At 37.2% G+C, this 22275-nt stretch overlaps 1 protein-coding gene across 1 annotated transcript in view; it reads left to right on the top strand.

Moving 5' to 3' along the window:
• Window positions 1–22275, top strand: part of CCDC171 (coiled-coil domain containing 171) — a 245552-nt gene that overhangs the window by 46716 nt on the left and 176561 nt on the right. The window contains exons 8-11 of the mRNA XM_054727636.1: window positions 452–612; window positions 2752–2890; window positions 9522–9624; window positions 20783–20889. Of these exons, the coding sequence (XP_054583611.1) occupies window positions 452–612; window positions 2752–2890; window positions 9522–9624; window positions 20783–20889 (510 nt within the window). The remainder of the gene's footprint in view (window positions 1–451; window positions 613–2751; window positions 2891–9521; window positions 9625–20782; window positions 20890–22275) is intronic.

Raw genomic sequence — 22275 nt, 5'->3', positions numbered from 1 at the left:
TCTCTAAAAATCAATTTTAAAAAATCTTTAAGCAACAACAACAAACAAATGTTGAGAAAGGGAATAAACTGTCTTTTCTCTATTTCCCTTTTTAAACCAAAGCAGAAAGAAAGAAGTGTTTGTATGGATGATAATCTGCTGTTGATAAAGTATTCTACTCAATTTGAGATTGATGCTACTAGCATTTCCTTGCTCGCTTTTAAAAAAATATATTTTATTGATTTTTTACAGAAAGGAAGGAAGAGGGAGAGAGTTAGAAACATCGATGAGAGAGAAACATCAATCAGCTGCCTCCTGCACACCCCCCCACTAGGGATGTGCCAACCAAGGTACATGCCCTTGACCGGAATCGAACCTGGGACCCTTGAGTCCGCAGGCCGATGCTCTATCCACTGAGCCAAACCGGTTAGGGCTTCTTGCTCGCTTTAATTACTTTTCTTTCATCTGGTAGTTGCGGATTCGAGACCTTGAAGGAGCTTTGCAGGTAGAAAAGGCCAGCCAAGCAGAAGCTGTTGCTGATTTGGAAATGATCAAGAATGAGTTCAAAGAAGTTGAAAGTGCATATGAGCGAGAGAAGCATAATGCACAAGAGAGCTTTGCAAAACTAAGTTTGTAAGTGTTTTATGGTAAAATTCTCTAAACTAATTTAAAGAGTTTATGAAACCTACATAAGTATGAATGTGTAGTATTTTAGATATAGCTCCCATTAATGTCAGTGGTAGATTGGGGGTGAAGGACTTCATAAACTATAACTATGCTTCCCCATACAGGTAAATACGGAAATGCTCTTGGATTTTTAAGTATCATAGCTGTTTCAAGTACAGTCTCAGAAATGCAGTTCTTGCACTAGAAAGTAAATGTATTAATGCATTTTATATGATCTCTGCTGAGATAATACAGTATCTTAAAAGGCCTTCATTTCTAGGCTACCTAAAATGGTCTGTGAGGAGATGGATAATGTTTGAGATTTTCTCAAACTACAGAAATAATAGTAGGAATAATCTATACTAGGGGCTAGTATGCGTGCTTACTTCGGCCCAGCATTGTATAGTTTCCCTTAATTTATATAACACCTTATGAGGTAGCTACTCTTCTTACCTCCGTTTTCCAGAGGTGGAAATTGAGGCTTAATGAGGGTAAGGACACACAGGTAATAAGTGGCAGATCATGATCTTTCTGACTCCTACTAATTTTAACCTTTTTCAATGCAACAGCCTTTTATCTGGAATGTTCTGTGGGATGCTTTAAGAAATTTGTACTTTTAAAATATGTTCCCCCCAAAAGTCATTAGAAACATTTTAAATCATTTTCCGCTATTTTCCCACCATTGTTATGGACTTGATAATAGGTTGGCAATTAGAGCTATGTATTTATTTTTAATGTTTGTTTCTATTTATGACAAATAGTTCATGGTTTTCCATTTAAAGTAGTAATATAAAGATTCCTTTTACAATACTTAATTTAACTTAAAGTATTATTTCAATAGTAATTATTATCAGTATGGCAAAAATCATAAAGATGGCACTTGAAAGACAGAGTTTGAAAAAATTTAAAACTTGCGCTGTGATTACCTTTATTAGTAATGCTTTTATAATATTTTCAACCAGTAATTTAAAAAAATCTTTATTGTTGAAAGTATTACATAATCTCTCTTTTCCCCCTTTGACTTCTCCTAGCCTGCCCCCCCACCCACCCCATGCCTTCAGAGACATAGAAGCATGGAACAGACTGTCCAATCTCAGAGAACTTGTATGCATATATGCATAACCCCTGGACTCAGCCAGTAATTTTTAAATAAATATATTTTTATTGATTTCAGAGAGGAAGGGAGAGGGAGAGAGAGATAGAAACTCCTGCACACCCCTAACTGGGAATCGAATCGTGGCCTCCTGGTTCATACGTCAGCCATTGAACCACACCGACTGGGCTGTTGTTACATTCTTAGCTGAGCTCTTTAAAAAAAATAATAGAATGGGAATCCGGCAGGAAAGAAGGTATCTTTTCTACTTCCACCTTTTTTTTTTCTTCCTTTCTTGCCTAAATCCTCCATCTTCTCTGTTGGAATTCCAAGAGACAGGGGCTCCCATCAATCTTCAGTCCACTCCTGCCCTGCTCGTTTCTCATGGGTGGGGCTGTTGGCAGAAGCATAGGAACCAACTTCTTTGGGTTGTGCGTGAGATTCCTGACAGCAAGAGGATGGTCTCATTTCAATGGACTCAGTTTGGATTTTATTTATAAAAAAACCCAAATAACAGTTGTATTAATTTTATATTTGCTAAGTAACAATAATTTTAATAGAGAATTTTAATAAAAAATTATTGTTGACAATATTATAGATGTCCCCCACCCCTCACCTTTGCCCTCCCCCCCAGACCCTGCCCCCGCCCCAGACTTTCCCCACACTATTGTCTGTATACATGTGTTTTGTATATATGCATATATGTTCTTTGGTTAATCTCTTCCCATCCTCTTTACTCTCCTCCCCTCTGAGATCTGTCATTCTGGTCCATACATCCATGCCTGTGGACCAAATCAACATTAAACATATCCTGCTTATACAGTTGGGCATATACAAATATCTGCTAACGAAAGATATTTAAGAATGTGCAACCCTTTTTATCTGCAAAAATGGGAGGTGACCAAGTCAAGCCTTTTGTCTTGAAAGTACACATGCCACTTGTCTAACAGGTGTGTAATGGGACCTGATAAAAGCATATTTGAAAAACTTACTCTGACACTTCAACTTTTCAGATTAGAAAGAGATTATTTTTCCAAAAACAAGAAACTAAATGAAGAGATTGAGGAGCAGAGGAAAGTAATTACAGACCTTTCAAAGAGACTCCAGTATAATGAAAAAAGTTGCAGTGAATTACAGGAAGAACTTGTAATGGTAAGGATAAAAAACCCTATGGCAATTATTTTATTGGGTCATATTTGATGTTTAACAGGTTTTTTCCCTCACAATACGCTATGAGATAATAGTATGAAAGTAATTTTAGTGACATTGATATAAAATTTCAAAACTAGAGATGCTGATTACAACTAAGATGTACATAATAAAACCTCTCTTTTTTGGAATTATTGGGAAAACTAATTGAATTTGTGAAAATTAAATTATAGAATGTTTTAAAATTTATTCTGTGGTTTTTACTTACCTTTTCATTTGTTTTTAAGTGCATAAAACAATGTTACTAGGTGGATGGGGGTGAGGGGCATCAGGATTTATAATTAACACATCTAATGAGTTAAAAGACTCCCTTTTGTAATGATTTTGTACCTGATAACTTTGTTTCCATTCCGCAATAAACTAGCTTTCACACCATCACCAAGTTTATCTTTCTAAAATATTGATCTGTTCTTGTCACCCTTTATTAAAAAAACCATCCATGTCTCCCTGTTGCTTTCCGAATAAAGTCCAGCTTCTTGTCTAAGGCCCTTTTCTTTGGGTTCCATGCTAACTTTTCCAGCTTTTTCTTTTGCCATTGCCTTACTCCAGTCACAGTAGAGTCCTTTGGCTTCCTAAACACATATGCATTGTCATATCTTCTTGCTTTTATTCAAGTTGTCTTTTTCTTTGACCCACATTGATTAAAATGCTCCTCTTTTTTCTATTTACAAATTCCTATATATCCTTTAACACCCCGCTCCGATAACCTTGCAATCTGTGAAGCTATCCATGATTCCCTCTTTCCCTACTTTATTATCCACCTTAACTGAGAATCCTGCCCCTTCCCCACTTTGTATTTCTTTAGTACTTTTTTAGCATCTTTAAAATAGTACTCACCAAAATCTGATGTGTCCTAAAAATTGTGAATGCATTGAGGTTAACTTAAATCATCCCATATACCAAGATTACACTATAGTACTTGCCTCAAGAAACATGTGCTAGGCGGATTTAAACTGGAATCTAACCGAGACCTCCTGGTTCATAGGTCAACAACTGAGCCACACTGGCTGGGCTGATGCAGCATACTCCTACTCTGCAGTTTGCTGAGAGAGAGAGAGGTAGAAACACCAATGATGAGAGAGGGCATAAGGTGTACAGTAATGCCCTATTTCCTCTTTGGCTACTTCAATTTCAACTATATCTCATAACTCTTAGTGATATCAGTTATTGAGGGAAATCAGTATTTTTTCTCCTTGTTTAAAAACTTTGGGTTATACTAAGAAGTGCTGGCCAAATCGATGCTGCCCAGGTTAAGAGGTAAAGATGGTATAAAACTGAAATGCTGTAAGTTTCAAATGATCCAGTTATATATACATTCTCCATTCAACTCAAGATGGTCAGTGTGTTCTGATCCAGGGATTGGTATCGTTTCCTCTGTGGTTGAATTTTTTAAGTACTTTGGATGTGGGGTTTTAGAAAGTTTAGAGCTCTCTGGGTAGCATACTCTGGTGCCCGTTAGGTGCTACCCTAAATTTCATGGGCTGTTCCATCTCTTAACTCCTGATTTAGGAAGTTGAGTCAGTGGTGGGTAAAAACATGTCAGAGTTATTGAGCTGAGTCTTGGATTTGGTCTGCTTGCTTATGAGACACTGTACTAAATAGTTTGGAAAGTGAGCAGCAGTGGTAACTGGGAATGTAACAGTAAAGATTCCAGTCGCCAATATAAGTTGCATGCATCCTCCTAATTCTGGCCTTCCCGTACTCCACTGACTAGATACAAAATAAAAGAAGACCTCTGAGGGTATGGGTGCTTTGTGGTTGAAAAAATTTACTTGGTGCCAACAGGTTTTCATTTTTTAACATTGACAAGTTGGTAAATGATCTGAAATAAGGCAAATTGTAGCTTACTAGCAACTTCTTTCTGCTTGTTTGGGCCCTTGGCAGTCATCCTATAAAGCACTATAGTTTTATCATAGTGATGAAGATAGTGGGTTGTTTCTTCAAAGCTTGATGCATTACTAAAAGCAGTTGAAGATCTGTGAATACTTCCTTGCTGAGGAGCTAAAGGGATGTTCAAAAAACTTTTTCAGCTTGCAGCCTAAGTGATTTGCAGTTTATATGGTTCAACCTAATTATTTATAGTTTTCTCTTCATTTTTTCTTTTCTCTTAAACCTCTAGCTTCATGTCTTATTTTCTTCCATCTTTCTGTTTTCTTTTCCTCCTCTTTTTTTCCTTCACTATGATTAGCTTTCTCTTTTAACTTGCTCTGTTTTATGCTAATTGGAACTGTTGTTCTCTACCTCTCTACCTCACTATAGTAAGAAAATTTAAAATTATTTAATAAAAATTTATTTAATGAAAATAGTATTACACTAAATAATAAGTACAATTTTTAAAATAAAAAAATCTATAATTTTTCCTAAAATTATTTTTGTTGTACGTATTCCTATATTGCCTTTTTTTCCTTTCAATAGATTAGTGGCTTTTGGGAGCGGGTTTTTAAAGTTTGTTCTATGAAGAGATATCTATCAAATTAAGAAGTTTAAGCCACAGAAAATGGAGTTTTTCTATTTCTGCATTCTCAAAGTCTAGCTGTTATTTTTGCTTTGAATTCATAATTGGTTTTGACCGAAGAGAAAATGACTTAGGAAGCTTTTACCTTTTGTTTTGGAAATGAAACTTTGTTTTAATGACATTTCATGATCCTATGTACCCTAGTGTGTCTTTCCCATAGTCATATTTCTTTTGAACATAATAGTTCCAGTATTTTATAGAATATAGATGGGAAGCAGCAATTACCTACAGGTAATTTTTCTCTCCCTTTGAGGTAACAGCTTGTTTTCTAGTTTAGGTCATGTTCATGGTCATTATTCAAGTCTTAGTTTTTATTTTCTCTGTTGCATTGCAAGAGAAGATTAAAGCCTCTTTCCTCTATAGGTTTGCTAGTGAGATAAAGGTATTAATAATATGCAAAGACTTAAGGAAGTTTTGAGACTTAGAAATAACAATTGTAAAAAAAAAGTAATAACAGTTGTATAATATAGTATATTACAGCTTTTTAAAGCTGGACGAGGTCATAGAGTTCATCTTGGTTAGGATACACAAGGTATTAATAAACCAGTTGGAAAATGATAGCTCCCCAGTGTCAAGAGATATAATACAAATATAGAACATAATTTTGGAAAAGTCAAAAATTTAAAACCCAGCCGACTTTAATTGTGCTTTTATATTAATGAAATTAATAATTAAAGTTATGATTAGTCAATGAATAGTATATTATTATCTTTAATGTCACAGAATTAATAGAATTTCAACATTGGACACCTAAGGATTTAACAAAATTAGTTTTGTATTCTGTGTTATACAGTATTGAATTTGACTTTAAAAAGTTTTGATTAAAATTGAACTATTAATTTCAAAACCTATGAGTTTAATAATAATTTAATCAAGCACCAAATAAAACAGAATTTCTAGTTGATGCTGCTCAGTGATCATGCTTATTAAGGTCCAGAGGCTCAGCAGATCGGTTGGATTTTTAGTCATTACTGTGAGTTTTTTATCTGCTTCTCTTGAAGCTGGGGAGCTATCATTTTCAAATTGGTATTATTAGAACTTGCTTTGTGCTTTCTACAATGAAATTTTTTTAAGCCCATCATTTCTTGAGATTTGTTTTTCTGCCACTCAGTAATATTTAGTTACAGCTCTAGGAGAGACCATATATTGGAAAGGGAATTCTAGTTCTCATGAGGTTTTGCTCAAAGCATATTTTATTCTCTAAAGAACTGTGATTGAAAATGGTCAAGTGTGTATATATATATATATATATATATATATATTTTTTTTTTTTTCCCCTATACTTTGGGGCTTGGCTTATTATATAATGATAGTGATTGCTAGCATTAGATAGAATTTGGGAAAGTGCTTTGATTGCCATGCTTTGTGGTAAAGTTAATGCTTCTTGATAATATTTTGCTTTAAATAATCTATTAGGTTTGCTTTAGAAGGACATGCTTCTGGTTTTACAGGAGGCATTTGAAACTATTGGGCTAAAAATATTCTATTCTGAATTTTACTAAAAATTTGTTAATTCCTGTTTTCACCCAGAATAATAGTATTTATACATGAGCATTGTTTTTGATAATGTAAATATCACTTTCTGTCTCTCTTAATGTTTCTTAAAAATTCAATATTAAGTAATATTCATTAAAAATGTGTATTTGTATTTAAATGCTTATTACATGGCTGGCTTTCTAAATTTATAATGTTAGTATAAAGCTTTTTGAAATTTATTTTTACATAAATTATTAAGTACCTGAAAATTCAAATCTCATTTTTGACCTGTGAAAAAGTAAAATGCTAGTGTGTGTGTGTGTGTGTGTGTGTGTGTGTGTGTGTGTGTGTGTGTGAGAGAGAGAGAGAGAGAGAGAGAGAGAGAGAGAGAGAGAGAGAGAGAGAGAAGAAGGGGTATGTCAAGGCCCTTTATTCAAATTGGAAGGTACCATCTACTGAAAAATAAATTAATTGTAAAGGTACATAAGGGAGGGTGACATTTTATTATATGAGATATTAGCTATCATAATAGTATCAAAGGAAAAGCTCTCATTCAGACCTTACAAATGCGCTGGGTATGCAGTGGTAGGTACTAGGTGGAAGATAGCATGAAAAGGCGAGAGCTGTGGAGCAAATGGATGTGATGTTGATTACAGGTTCCAATGCGCCCCTGTTTTTACTCAGAATTCCTTTGTAATGGCTTAAAATATATTCAAGTTAGAAGTTCAGACACTTACTAGAGTTAAAAAATGTTCAGAACTGTTTCAAAAGTTCACACATTTGTATGAGAGAGAAACATTGATCGGCTGCGTTTGCATGTGCCCCAAATGGGGATTAAACCTGCAACCTAAGCATGGGCCATGACTGGAAATCAAACCCTCAACTCTTTGTTGTATGGTACAATGCTCCAGCCAACCAAGCCACCTGGTCAGGGCGCTAAACTTATTCTTTATGTCACATGGTAAAACATGTTAATCAAAAATTAGAAACTTAGTATTTTATCTTTGGTTGGCACTTTGTTTTTAACCCAAGGGTTTTGTTTATTTAGGCGATATGTTCTGCTTTCATGCTAGAATTTCTTGCTCATCAAAAAGCTATTAAGAGCCTAGCCAGGTGGCTTATTTGGTTGCAGAGTCATCCCGTACACCAAAAAAAAAAAAAAAAAAAAAAAAAAGCTCTTTTCTGTCCTCATCAGACACTCTCAAGGCAGGCTTCAGGTGATATCTGTAGATGATTTCCAAACCTATCCCTGCTCTTTCTACTGAGCTTTGCACCATTATGTCCAGATGCATCCCATATTTTTCTACCTTACTTGTTCATTGTTAGTTCAAAAATATTTATTTATTGTGCTTTTGCTGGGAGTGTGTTAAAGGTACCTCCATTGTAATATGATCAAAATAGAATTCATGTCCTAATTGGTTTGGTTCAGTGGATAGAGCATCGGCCTGCAGACTGAAGGGTCCCAGGTTCGATTCCGGTCAAGGGCATGTACCTTGGTTGTGGGCACATCCCCAGTAGGGAGTGTGCAGGAGGCAGCTGATGGATGTTTCTCTCTCATCGATGTTTCTAACTCCCTATTCCTCTCCCTTCCTCTCTGTAAAAAAAAACACAATGAAATATATTAAAAAAAAATAGAATTCATGACTGGTACTTCCTGCCCAAAACAAGCAAGCATGCAAGCAAACAAACAAAAATAAGCAAACAAAAACAGCCAAAATAAGACCTTTTTCACCTTCACTGTTCTCACTCATCTACTGAAATTGGCCCAGTTCTCTTAGCCTACAAACTTGGGATCAGTCTTGGGCCCTCCTTTCATCGGAGCACTTTCCCAGCCTTATCCAATCCAATCCAATCCAATCCAATCCAATCCAATCCAATCCCATCCCATCCCATCCCATCCCATCCCGGCCCGGCCCCGGCCCGGCCCGGCCCGGCCCGGCCCAGTCCAGTCCAGTCCAGTCCAGTCCAGTCCAATCCAATCCAATCCAATCCAATCCAATCCCGGCCCGGCCCAATTAACATCATCTAACCCAAAACAATGTTACCAAGGTCTGGCCATTCTACCTTCTGGTATCTTTCCAGTGTATAAACCCCTTTTTTACTGCTAAGACCGTAGCCTAAGCTTCCACCACCTCTTAAGTAGACTGTCACAGGTCCTTCTAATTGGTCTTACTACATTCATTCTTGACCACCGTCTGGCAGTTTGTCACACGAATGCCAGCATGATCTTTTACAGTGTTCTTTAATTTCTCTGTGTCTCAGTTTTCTTATCTGTAAAATTGGTATACTCAAGGCCCTTCCCTCATAGGGTTGTTGTAAGAATAAAAAGAATTACTATGTAAAAAATACTTAGAATAGTGCCAGGCACAAAGGCCTCAGAAAATTGTTAAGTAAGACCTTATCTAATGTTACATTAAGCCAAGTAAAAGGCATGAGTGAGACAGAAAGAGGTTTATTAATAATGGACTTGAATGGGGTTATTATTAGCTTGTTTATCCTTAATTGTGCTATGTATGTTCACACACAAAATCTGCAGCTCTTATGCATGACCTTATTATGTGTAATTTTTTTCTTAATTAAAAGGCTAAGAAGCACCAGGCCTTCCTAGTAGAGACATGTGAAAATAACGTGAAAGAATTGGAATCGATCTTGGACAGCTTTACTGTGTCGGGCCAGTGTACATCAGGTTAGTTGAAGGTATAAAATGACAGATGCATCTGTCAGTGTTCCAAAGTCACTGCATTTTGGGAATTCTGCAGATGCCTCTTATGGTCCCTCATCTCAACATGTTTTGATTTGATGACATGATAAGAGCAGTCCTCACAGCAGTCAGTTGGCCTGGCTGGCTGAGAAAGGGTGACGGAATGTGGACCTGCTGTTGTCCTCCCAGAACTTGATTTACAAGTATCGGGGTCTGTGTGATTGGACAGACAAGGGCTCACTTGCTGTGTTCTGAATCCAACTGAGAGAAAAGTCCTTACAGTATACCTGCAAGGGAAGCAGATGTTTCGATCAAACGGAGCCAAATTCTGAAGCAACCTTCAGCAACTTAAAGGTCACGCATTCAAAAGGTTTTGTAGGACACAGGCTGCAACACTGCGTATTCTACATGTTGCTTTCCAAGCTAGTTTTCTCCTTCATTTCCTGTTTCCATATATATTCTCTCTAGATAAAAATGCTTAGGTAAAATATTTTGGTTTTAGTATCAGTGCACTTAATAGGATAAAAAACTATAAAATTGTATATTAGGTAGTTATATTTTGGGAACTAGCAAAAGCATTAATTGTCTAATGAATGTTTCCATTTCTACTTCCTTAATTTTTTATGCTTATGCCATTATATGTGCTATAGTAGCTTTGACTTAAATACTTTTACTTTTCTACTTCAGCTGTCTTTTGCCATACTGTCAGCCTTGAATTATTTAGTTGTTTTCTGACTCTATTATATTCTTTAAAAAGGACATAAAATTAAATTCCTTATACTTTAAAATTGAGCTCCAGAGCTCTGTTTTATTTTCAATATGTTTTTCCTACTGACTCATTATTTATGAACTTTTCTTTCCTTCTTATTTCCTACTTCTGTTCCATCATCCTTCTTCCCATCTTTCTCCTACCCTCCCTCCCTCCCCACATTCCTTCTTTCCTTTATCTTTACTCCCACCCTCCCTCCCATTTTCCTTCCTTCCCACCTTAATTTTTTTCTTCACTTCCTCCCTCAGACCTGCTTTGCTCCCCCCTCCATTTCTTCCTTCTTCCCATTCTCCTTTTAAGCTCTACCGGCTCCCCTTTATTTATTTATTTTTATTTTTAAAAAATATATTTTATTGATTTTTTACAGAGAGGAAGGAAGAGGGATAGAGAGTTAGAAACATCGATGAGAGAGAAACATCAATCAACTGCCTCCTGCACATACTGATGTGCATACTGGGAATGTGCCCGCAACCAAGGTACATGCCCTTGACCAGAATCGAACCTGGGACCCTTCAGTCCGTGGGCCGACGCTCTATCCACTGAGCCAAACCGGTTAGGGCCCGGCTCCCCTTTAAAACTTTTCTTCCCTCCCTCTTTCTCTCTCATCCTACCTTTCCCATACATTCTTCTCTACTTACTTCCACTGTTTTAATATCTATCTATCTACCTGCCTAATTATTCACTATCATTAATCTTTTTTCTTTTCTGACTCCTACTTTTAAAATCTGTCCCCAGTACACAACTATACTTGATTTTCCTTATAGCTCCTATAGTTCACTCATACATCCTCTTCCTTCTTTAACTCTGCTCTCTACTGACTCCTTGATAAAGTTCTTCCCTCCCTCCCTTCTTAAAGCTTTTGTTCAGGGTGGGGCGGTGTTAACAGCCAGGTGTTCACCGCCCCCCCTTCCCCGGCCTCCCCACTGCCATCCTGCTCCCATTCCCTGCCCGGGATGCCTGGCCCAGTGAGGGTGGCTGAGGCCCGTGTGGCCCGGATGCTGCGCAGAAGGCCTCGGACCGTCCACCACTCTGTCCTGGACCCATGGGTGCCTTCCTGCCAATGGCCAGCGTCAGGAGCCACCGCCCTCCTCACATATCTGGATGGGGCTCCTGCCCCTCGCCAGGCACACCTGCTCCTCTCCCCTCCCTGGCCCCCCTGTCCCCTGTGGTCACCACCCCCTCCCGCCTGCAGCCCCGCGTTTCCTTCCCTTTTCCATTCCTGCATCTTTTTCTTGTTCCCTTTCTGTATTTCTGTTTCTCCTCTCAGCCTGTCTGCATGCAGGCCTGCCTTCCTCTCCCTCTCCTTTCTTATCCCCTCCTATCATATCCTATCCTACCCCGGGCCTTGCAGCTGCCTGAGCAGAGGGCGGGGATGCAGCCTGCTAATCTGGTCGTGACATGACGCTGTAACAGATAATTTGCATATTTCTCTATTATTAGTATAGATAAATATATACATGTGTATAGATGGAAATATATATATCTTATATAGCTTATATACCTTATATAATATATATTATATCTACCTGTATACATATAGATATACATATGAAGAGATTTATTATAGGAATAGCTCAGTTACAGAGGCTCAGAAATCCCATGATCTGTCCTCAGCAAGCTGAAGAACCAGGAAAGCTGGTGGTATAATCCAGGGTTTATAAGTCCTGGAGTAGGAACGCCCAAGAACCAGGAGCTCTGATGTTCATGGGTAGAAGAAGATGGAAGTCTCATCTCAAGAAGAAAGAGAATTTGCTCTTTTTCCATGTCTTTGTTCTCTTGCGGGGGAGGGTGAGTAGGGGAGCAATGGGTTAGATAATGTCCACCCATATTGGTGAGGGCAAATCTTCTTTACTCACTCTACTTATTTAAATGCGAATCTCTTCCAAAATACCCTCACAGACAAACCTAGACAAATCAACTATATTGCATCCTTAGCCCAGTCAAGTTGACACATAAAACTAACCATCACAGGTTAATTTTTATAGATGAGGGCAAGGATATTTATCTCTTTTATTTACCGTATTTTCCGGCGTATAAGACAACTGGGCGTATAAGATTTTCCTGGGTTAAAAAGTCGTCTTATATGCTGGAAAATACGGTATATATTTTTCCCAAGTGATCATGAGAATGGTTTATATTTTAGATTTGTCACTACCGTATTTCCAGCGTATAAGACGACTTTTTAACCCAGGAAAATCTTATGCGCCCAGTCATCTTATTCGCCGGAAAATATGGTACTAATGTATTTTAAACAGCTAGGACAATACTTGGTGCAAAACAGACACTCAAAAATATTTTTTGAATGTGAATGAATAAAAGTGTGATTGAATTAATATCAGATTGAAGGTCTATATTACATTTGCATTAAATATTTGAGGTTATAAAGATAGCCATAGACTCTTTATAAATTACAGCAGTTTTTTTGGGTAGCAACCTACACAGAGTCACCTGGAAGAACAACCTTCAAGAAAAGATGTACAATCTTACATGGATCATAGAAATGTCACCTTAATTGCCTACTCTCATTAGACAAGATAGCCTCAATTTATTTGATCAGGGTCATTTTTTTTTTTCCTATTTCTACTTTCCACTGAAGTTGAAGTACTCTAGTTTCTCATATCTCATTTCTTTCCTGATGGAAATTCTTATAGTAGGATGCGTATAGGGAGAAATCTTTTCCTACTTTGAATCCAAGTAGTATTTCTGCCTCGAGTGTTTCTTCTAATACAATTTCACCTCTACCTGAGGATGCTAGCAAACTTATAGAATGTGACTTTTCCTTCATTTGGTTCATAAAAGTAAGTTTTTGTTATGTCTCAGTCTTGGCTCCTCCTCAGGGTGATTGACTTTTGTGTTGACTGAGACGGAGCCCTCCAGTTTGGCAGCTGGAGGAAATTCTTCCCTTGTGGAAGTCATTTGTACTGTTCCAGAGGTATGTCTTTTCTTTCTGCTGGAGTGGCTGAAGGTACCCTAGAAAATAATAGTAACAGTGTTTGATGCCTTTAGGCATGTGTATATCACCTGGAAATTGGGCAGTTTCAGGGATTGCTGTTGGGAAAATCAGGATAAGATTTTTTCAGCAGCAGTCCCTGAAACTGCCCTCTCTTCTTTTAATAAAGGATTATTGCCTCAAACTTGTATTTTCTTGAGAATTTTAATTGTTTTGGTGAACCTCATGGCTGGTGCATTTTAGCAACGAGATTAATGTTACAGAGAAGCTAAGAATGCCTATAACAGCAGCACATGGTGTCATGGTCTCTTTTGGTGTCATTTGCCAATTTCTTCTCTTTTTCCTTCTCCAAATTCACTTAAGTTTACAAAACAAACTTGCCCTACTTTATTGTGGTCATAGCTTAAGTTTGTGAAATCCAAGGGAGTGACATAACTGAGAATACTCAACATTCTTTAATGGGATAATTAATTAATCACATGGCTATGGTGGCTGAGAAATCCAAAATCTTTGGCAAACTGGATACTCAGGCGAGCTGATGGTATAGTTCCAGTCTGACTCTGAAGTCCTAAGAACTGATGTCCAGCTTGAAACAGTGAGAGAGAAAGAATTCCTTCTTATTTAGCCTTTTATTCCATTCAGGCCTTCAAAGAATTGGATGAGTCCCACCCACATTGGGGAGGGCAATCTGATTTACCCAGTCTACTGATTCAGATGTCAGTCTCATCCAGAAACATCCTTGTATACACACACAGAAATACTCTTTTTGTTGTTGTTAATCCTCACCTGAGGAGATTTTTCCATTGATTATTTTAGAGAGAGTGGAAGGAATGGGTAGAGATAGAGAGAGAAACATGGATGTGAGAGAGACACATCAGTTGGTTCCCTCCTGCATGGTCCTGACTGGGGATTGAGCTTGCAACCAAGGTACATGTCCTTGACTGGAATCGAACCCAGGATCCTTCAGTCTGAGGGCTGACACTCTATCCACTGAGCCAAACCGGCTAGTGCCAGTAATAATGTTTAACTAAAAAATCTGGGTTCGTGGCCCAGTTAAGTTTACACACAAAATTTGCCATCACATTTTCTTTTCTCTCTTCCTTCAGCTGCCAATAACCACCATCATACTTTCTGTTTTTATGAATTTGACTACTTTAGTTCATGTAGTAGGAACATACAGTATTTGTCTTTTTGTGATTGTTCTGTTTCACTTAGCATAATGTCCTGAAGGTTCATCCAGTGTTATAGCATGTGACAGGAGTTTTTCCTTTATTAAGGCTTACTAGCATTCCATGGTATGTATATATCACATTTGTTTATCCATTCATCCATTGATGGAAATTTGGGTTGCTTCCACCTCTTGGCTATTATGAGTAGTGCTGGTATGAACATGTATGTACAAATATCTTTTCAAGACCCTGCTTTCAATTCTTTTGGATGTATTCCCTAAAGTGGGATTGTTGGTCTATTAACTTTTATCACAGAACATGAATGTACTAATAGGTGCCCCAGGGGATGTCTTGCATTCTAGACATACCATTTCTTATGACCAATTTTCCCTTGATAATCAAGACTAATTATTCTGGTCCAGAAGAACCTTCTTTGTTATTTGGTTTCCTGGCATAAGGAGCCCAGAAATAACCAGGTGACATTCTCAGCTTCCATTTCAATGGAGTTAACTGCTGTGTCCCATGGTGGAAGCCTTTCTTCTTTGGGAATTAAGATTTAGACCAATAGAGCCCATAGTTTCCGGGATAGGAAGCAGACATTTCACTAGTGGACCATTAGATGTAATAGTGAGATGAGCCACTCCCTTTTCCAATCTTTGATTCCAGGATCTGTGAATCCTGTCTATGGGAGAAACACAGCATGTATCAATTGCTGGCTCAGAGCACATACTATATCATGAAGGGTATTATCCGTGTCCTATAGAGTGTTGCCATCTATCGAGCACCATGAATCTTCAAAAGGCCATTCTGCTATTCTGTATGCCAGCTACTTCTGAGGGATGAGAAACACAGGAATTCTATGAAAATTAGACCATTTCCATACTTAATTTGCTATCAAATTGAGTTCCCTAGTCAGAAGCAGTGCTATGTGTAATACATAATGGTGACCAAGGTATTTTATAAATTCATAGATGTTGATTTCAGCAGAAGTATTATGACCAGGGAAGAAAAATCTATATCTAGAGTAATTCTACCCTAGTAAGAATAAAGCATTGCTCATTCCATGATGGAAGTGACATAGTATAATTAGCTTTGCCACCAAGTGGCTGGCTGGTCCACCTAGAGAATAATGCCAGGCCATGGGTTTAGTGTTTGTTTTTGCTATTGATAGGTTTGACATTCAAAAGGGGTTGTAATCCTGTCAGTCTTGGTGAATGGAAGTCCATGTTGCTGGGCTCATGTATTATTCATCCTTGCTGCCATGACTCCATTTTCATCCATGACTCTGTTGCTGTATGGACAGTGGTGGCTGGGAAAAGATGCTGGCTGACATCCACAGAATGCTTCTTCTTGGTCTCCTGATTATTAAGATATTGAAGTTGATCTGGGCATAATGACCATTTGAAGAAGTCTATCCACACACATATTCTTGCCTAGACTACCTTGTTACCAGTTTTCCAGTTGTGATCCCTTTGAGTCCCTGACTATTCAGCCAAACTGTTAACTACCACCCATAAGTTGGTGTATATTTTTTACCTTTGATCATGTCTCATTTCAGGAAAAATGGCAATTAGGTTTATTACTTGAAGTTCTATCTACTGGGAGGATTTTACTTCACTACTGTCCTTCAAGGTCACCTTTGAGTGGAGCTATAGTGCTGCAACGGTCTACTTTCAAGTAGTGTCAGCTTATCATACAGAACCATCTATATATGAAGCCCATATTTTTCTTCATTAGCCAACTGATCACAGGAAACTTTTCATGGGTCCAGGATTTGGGTTAAGAGAGAGCAAGCAATGTAACAAGAATAGGGTTCATGGGAATCTGTACTACTTGCTCCTGCAACTTACGTGTGCCTTCAGGACTTGCTTGGACCCAGTTTTGTATATACACTTTCACTTTATGAAAGAGTGCTGTTGTGTACGTTCAGATTATGGGTTGGTAGATCAGACAATAACCATTTTATGATGGGCAACTCATGGTAAAATGGTGGCCATGAATGCAGCATCTGCTGAGGACTGGTAGCCTGTCAAGTCTAAAGCTGATTTTCAAGAGGAGAACAGTTATTTGTAGAGGATGGCTTGCTCTGTTCCAAAATCTTAAAAGTTCACACTAGCTTCACCTCTAAGGACCTGCCAAACTTGACTTGCTTAAATTTGAGCAGTCAGAATGATGTCTTGGTAGAGAGCTAAGTGGAACATGTGATGTCTGAAATGGAGAGTTGATCAAGATTTCTACAGACTAGATTATGATGGAGGGCTAGAGTTGCTGTAGCTCTGAGGTAGGGCAGTCAAGGTATATTGCTGGCCTTGTCAGTTGAAATAAGCTGTTTTGGTGGTTTTTATTAATAGGATAAAAGAAATAGCTTCATTCTAAGTTGTCAAGAAATGTACTGATTTGCTCTAACAACAAAACTACATCATTAAAAAAAAACTACATCTTTAACTGCATCTAAATTGGAGTTACATGTGATTATGCTTGCAGTAATTTACTGTCATTCTCTAACATCCATCTATAGTCTGCAGAAACCAGATAGGTGAATTGAATGCTGGTGTGGTTGGAATAACCATCCTTTTATCTTCTAAATCCTTATAAGAGGCACTAATCTCTGTAGTCACTCAAGGAATGTGGTATTGCTTTTAACTTATTATTTTCCTAGGTAAGAGTAACTTAGGTAACTTCCATTTGCTTTTTATCCCCTGTAAGTCCCTCTCTCCATGGGTCAGGTAACCAGTATGGATAGTGTGCCAGTTTCTGCATTTGTCTTTTCTAACTATCCATTCCAAACTGGGGACATAACTGTGAGGTGGGTTCAAGTATCTTCTAGGCCCACTGGAGACAGACCTTAGCCAAAACTCAGTTAATCACCTGACCTCTATAAATTCCTACCCTAATTAGTGAACCACAGTAGCATTTTAGTGTCCAGTTACCCTTGTAAGTGCAGTTAGCTTCCCTTCCCTAGTGCATGATTATCCTGGTAAAGGTTTGCATGCTTCTTTGAGAACCCATCCTCATTTTTCCTTTGAGAACCCATACTTTTTTTTTTTTTTAAGCTCAGTCCTTTGTCTTATCTTCTCTCTCCATTAATTCTTCCCTTTAGGGGTGTTTCAGGAGACTAAAGTAGTAGGTAAGACAATGCTTGAGAAGGTCGGGGAGATAGAGTCACCTCATTCATTGCAACTTACTGTTTCTATTGTGGAATGGTAGATTACTGAGGTAATAACACTAACTTGAAAAATAGTGGTTTATCTGAGTCATGTAAAAATACTTAGTTTTTGAGATTGTCTAAAGGGAAACATTTAAATAGAGGGCTTGGAATCTTTTCTTATGCCCTGCTCCCTCCTGTGAGCTTGAAAAGATTACCGGGATATATCCAGGGTTGAAATGTACTTAAAAGTGAGAGAGATTGAAACAGGCAGGATGATGTGAAAATGTAAGCTGGTGCCCATCTAAGAGACACACACATACAGGGTGAGGGACAAACAAACCCAGAAGATTTTCAGTTGTTGTTACTGAAATACAAAGAGTTCTGAAGCATTCTTTTGTTCATTTGGACTTTGACTTTTGAAAAGCCATTTATGACCGCTATTAAAAAAATTTTTTTAGACTTTACTTTGATAGGAAAACTTTAATAGCCTATTTTTTGGGTGGCCATAGTGCAGTGATTAGACTATTATTAAATTAAATTAAATTAGTCAGTAAGGTCCTGAGTGATCCTTTCTTTTTATTTATAAGCATTTTGCCATGTAAAGGGACCAGTAAGTATCTATATATATAAAAGGCTAAGTGACCCACCTTATGTCTATCCGGCTGTCCAACCGCCCGACCAACTGGTAGCTATGATGCACACTGACCATCAGGGGGCAGATGCTCAACTCAGGAGTGGAAACCACAGGCATGGAAACAAGGAACAGATTGATGAATCTCAGAGGGAAGAGGGAAGAAGGGAGGGTGGGAAGAGATTAACTAAAGATCTTTTATGCATACTAGAGGCCTGGTGCATGGATTCATGCACTGGTGGGGTCCCTTGGCCTGGTCTGTGGGGATCGGGCTGAAATTGGCTCTCCGACATCACCCAAGGGGTCCTGGATTGCAAGAGGGCGCAGACCAGCCGAGGGACCCCACTGAATCCATGCATCAGGCCTCTAGTTTAAAAAGAAACGTTGGCTTGTGCTTGCACGATACATATAAAGCTTTCACTGGCGCCAATATATATAAAGCTCTCGCTGGCGCCAGTTGCATGCGTGCGTTTCAATCTGTCATTGTCGATCATGAATTCTATTATAGAGAAAGGGTGGACAGCGATATTAAAATATTTCTTCTAATTAATTTCCTTTCAATGTGCATGACTTCGTGCACTGGGCCACTAGTCTTTATTTATTTATTTATTTATTTATTGCAGGTCACTAGTCTTTTGTAATGGATGTGGATCATGTGACATCCATCCTCCCAAATAACAATTAACATTCTTTGTATTTCAACTGAACTTTATTGCATAAACATTTTCAGACAAAGAAATGAAACTTTATTTTATGCAGAATATAAGAATGTGTATGGGTCAGTTAGGAGAGGGCATTTTGTTCCTCACCCCTCAACACTCATATTAAGATGATTTTATTCTTCTGAATTTTTAAGAGGAAGTTTTCTCCCTTCTTATAATGCTAGCAGATTTTAGTGTCCTTTAATGATTTATTCATGGCCTACTTGTGTAGTGCAAAAGAAAAGAATTATATATTACTTTTTAAAATCTTGTGCAAAAGAGCAATTTTAAAAATATATATTTGGTAAGACCTTTAATAAAATTTTTAATGAGTTGTCTTTTAAACTCATAGTCATTATAGACTATTATCTTCTCCATTATTCGGTTTACGGCAGTGTCATTTTTCCCGCTCCTGGCTGGGATATGTGTTGTTTCCATATTACCTTTGTTTTTTAAGTTTATATTCTTCTGTTTAGGAAAATCTGAGGTGTATCCATACTAAGATAGTATTTAAATTATACTATGATGAATGTAATAAATTTATTTATAAGATCTTGTCTAAGATTAAAATACTAAAAATCATCAATACTCTGAGGTGAATAAAGTTGGTCTATCATTGACCGAATATTTCCCTCCTTTTTTTCCTTTCTTTCCTTTCTTACTGTGTTCTTCCCTATTCCCCCCTAAGTTCTACAATTGCATACTTGAAGAATGGATGTATGATTTTATATAATTATTTGTTTACTGTCTCTCCTCTTTTTAGACTGTAAATTCTGTGATCACAGAGACTGTACCAATCTTGTTTACTTCCATGTGCCTAATGCCTAGGATTAGTACATATTAATAATTCAGTAAATTAGTTGATTGAATGAATCAGTGAATAATAAAACATATCCTATGAATGCTTTTAAAACAATTATCTTTGTTGAAATGTGTTTCTTATCTATTGAAGTATTTAGAATGTATATTATGGGGAGAAATAATAGGATAAAATATATTTGTAATAAGTATGTTTTAAAATTTGCTACTTTTTTTTTAACAAAGCATAGTACAATAAGCAATCAATTTAAAGTGGTTTTTGAAACTAAACTTTTGATTATTTTGGATTAATATTTTGAACTACATTTTCCCATGTGACCTTGATTAGCTCAACTAAAAAGCCTAACAAAATTAAAATAGTTTGAGGGCATAATACGGAAATACTCATATTTTTACAAGGAGTATCAGTTTTAAGGGTTTTAATTGAAACATGATGTGGGCCTATGTAGATAATAACATATTCATTATTTTAAATTGTAACTTGAGAATTTTAAGGATTGAAAAATATTTCCAAGCATAACAGAAAATTATGTGCCCTTGGGTTCAGAAATTATTATTTTAGCTAAATAGGCCTGACTGATCAGAAACACAAGGACCAAAGTAAGTGTACATAACTCCCAAAACAATGTTAGTGTAGACTGTTCATTTAATTGTTAGATATCAGGTGTGTACAAACACTTTGGTTACTTAGGAGATAGGAAAAAAAAGAGTTCACTACTGACTATAGAGTGGGCCTTATAAGGTATGAAGTGGCCATAAATTAGAACTTAATTTGACCACTTGTTTAGAAAGACTATTAATATTTGACTATACAGCAGTGCACTCTGAAGAATGATTCAATGCAGTATTTCTTAATGTCTTTTCAGCTCTAATTGTAATATCTCTGTTACTGTTTGCTTTGCTTTTGTCTCCTTGTAATGTGAAGGGTATACTTTTCATCCTAAGTTTTTCTCTAGGCGTCCACAAAGACAAAGCTAAACCTCCCAGCTTCTCTGTTGTCCTTGAGACTCTGAGGCGTACCTTGACAGATTACCAGAACAAGCTGGAAGATACATCTAATGAGGTAACACTTGCACTGTTTGGCTCCACACATATAGCCTTCGGCCTGCAGCAGTACGTATCCCTTGCTTGTTACAAAGGTCAAAAAAATTGGGAATATTGACTTGGCAGCTTCACAGATATAAAAAATAATAAATTGTCTGTCACTGTTCTTTTAAGTGTGGCCTAAAGTCGTGTCTCATTTATGTTTTTGTAACTTAGGTCACACTCTTATTTTCAAAGTTACAAAGACTCTGCTACTCTTGGACTTCAAAATCTATTTTAATTTAATATAAAAGCTATGCAAGTCATTTCAGTTAATATGTGTTATATTTAAATTTTAATGTGGTTTTATGAATTTGCAATAGGTAGTGGAAATTTAGATGTTAATATTTTAGGTTAAGATTTCTACAGATTGTAGAAGTCTGAATAAAGAAGAGATGTTAGTTTTCATTCTTTAAAGTGAGTAAAGTGTTGATATAAGTTTTTAAAAACAATTGTCTCTTTGATGCAGCCTGGAAGTTTTTTAGTTTGCCGATTGAAAAAGCTCATGCTTCTGTTTATCATCTCATTTGTATTATTTAATGTGTGGGTTGATAATTTTCTCGGGTATTAAAATATTTAATGAATCTGTGCTTTAAAAATTGAAGAGTTTGCTTAGTTACATTTTGTCAAATTAGAGAATATAAAGTAATTACATTAAATACAATTAGTAAAACAACAGACATTGTTTGAACCAAAAACAAACAACATAGCATGAAATTTAATGTTTATCCTTCTGTTCATCTGTTTCATTCATACAATATGAAGACTATGAAACTATTACAGTTCACATTTCAGAAGGGGCTTATTTTACTTTAGTTTAAGAAGGTGAATAAAGAAGGAAAAGTGAGCCTTCTCAATTGTTCAAAAGGCATAAAAGAAAGTGACTATTGAAATAATTAAATTTCTATAGAGAATAAATATTGCTAAGTCTTTCCCTGTGAGACAAGACAACCTATATTGTTAGTAGTTTATGAAACTCTTCTGAGGCCTCGGACTGGAAGCTGCAGGGTAACTAGGAACATATTACCCACAGCGAATTGTTATTTGGGAGGATGGATGTCACATGATCCTCAGCACAGTTGAAAAGTCGGCTCAGCAGGCTTTGGCTTAGTAATGCGCTTTGTTGTGAACCAGTGCCAGAGACAGCAGTGGGGAGACCAAGGGGGTGGCTGCAAAGAAAGCAAAAAGAGCAGTCTGACAGAAAGAAGAATGAACTGTCAAAGAAAATAAATCACAAGCAGAGCAGGACCAACTGATGACCTGCCACAAGCCTTCCCAGTAGGACTGCATGTGACCGACCCTGAAGTTGTCATATGGAGTGAGAGACCAGTGAATACCCTCATGATGTATGGAAAGAGCAGTCTTC

This window comes from Eptesicus fuscus, chromosome 15 (assembly GCF_027574615.1).
Source record: "Eptesicus fuscus isolate TK198812 chromosome 15, DD_ASM_mEF_20220401, whole genome shotgun sequence".
Taxonomy (NCBI): Eukaryota; Metazoa; Chordata; class Mammalia; order Chiroptera; family Vespertilionidae; genus Eptesicus; species Eptesicus fuscus.
Note: the sequence above shows the minus strand (reverse complement) of the source record. Positions and strands in the feature narration are given on the sequence as shown.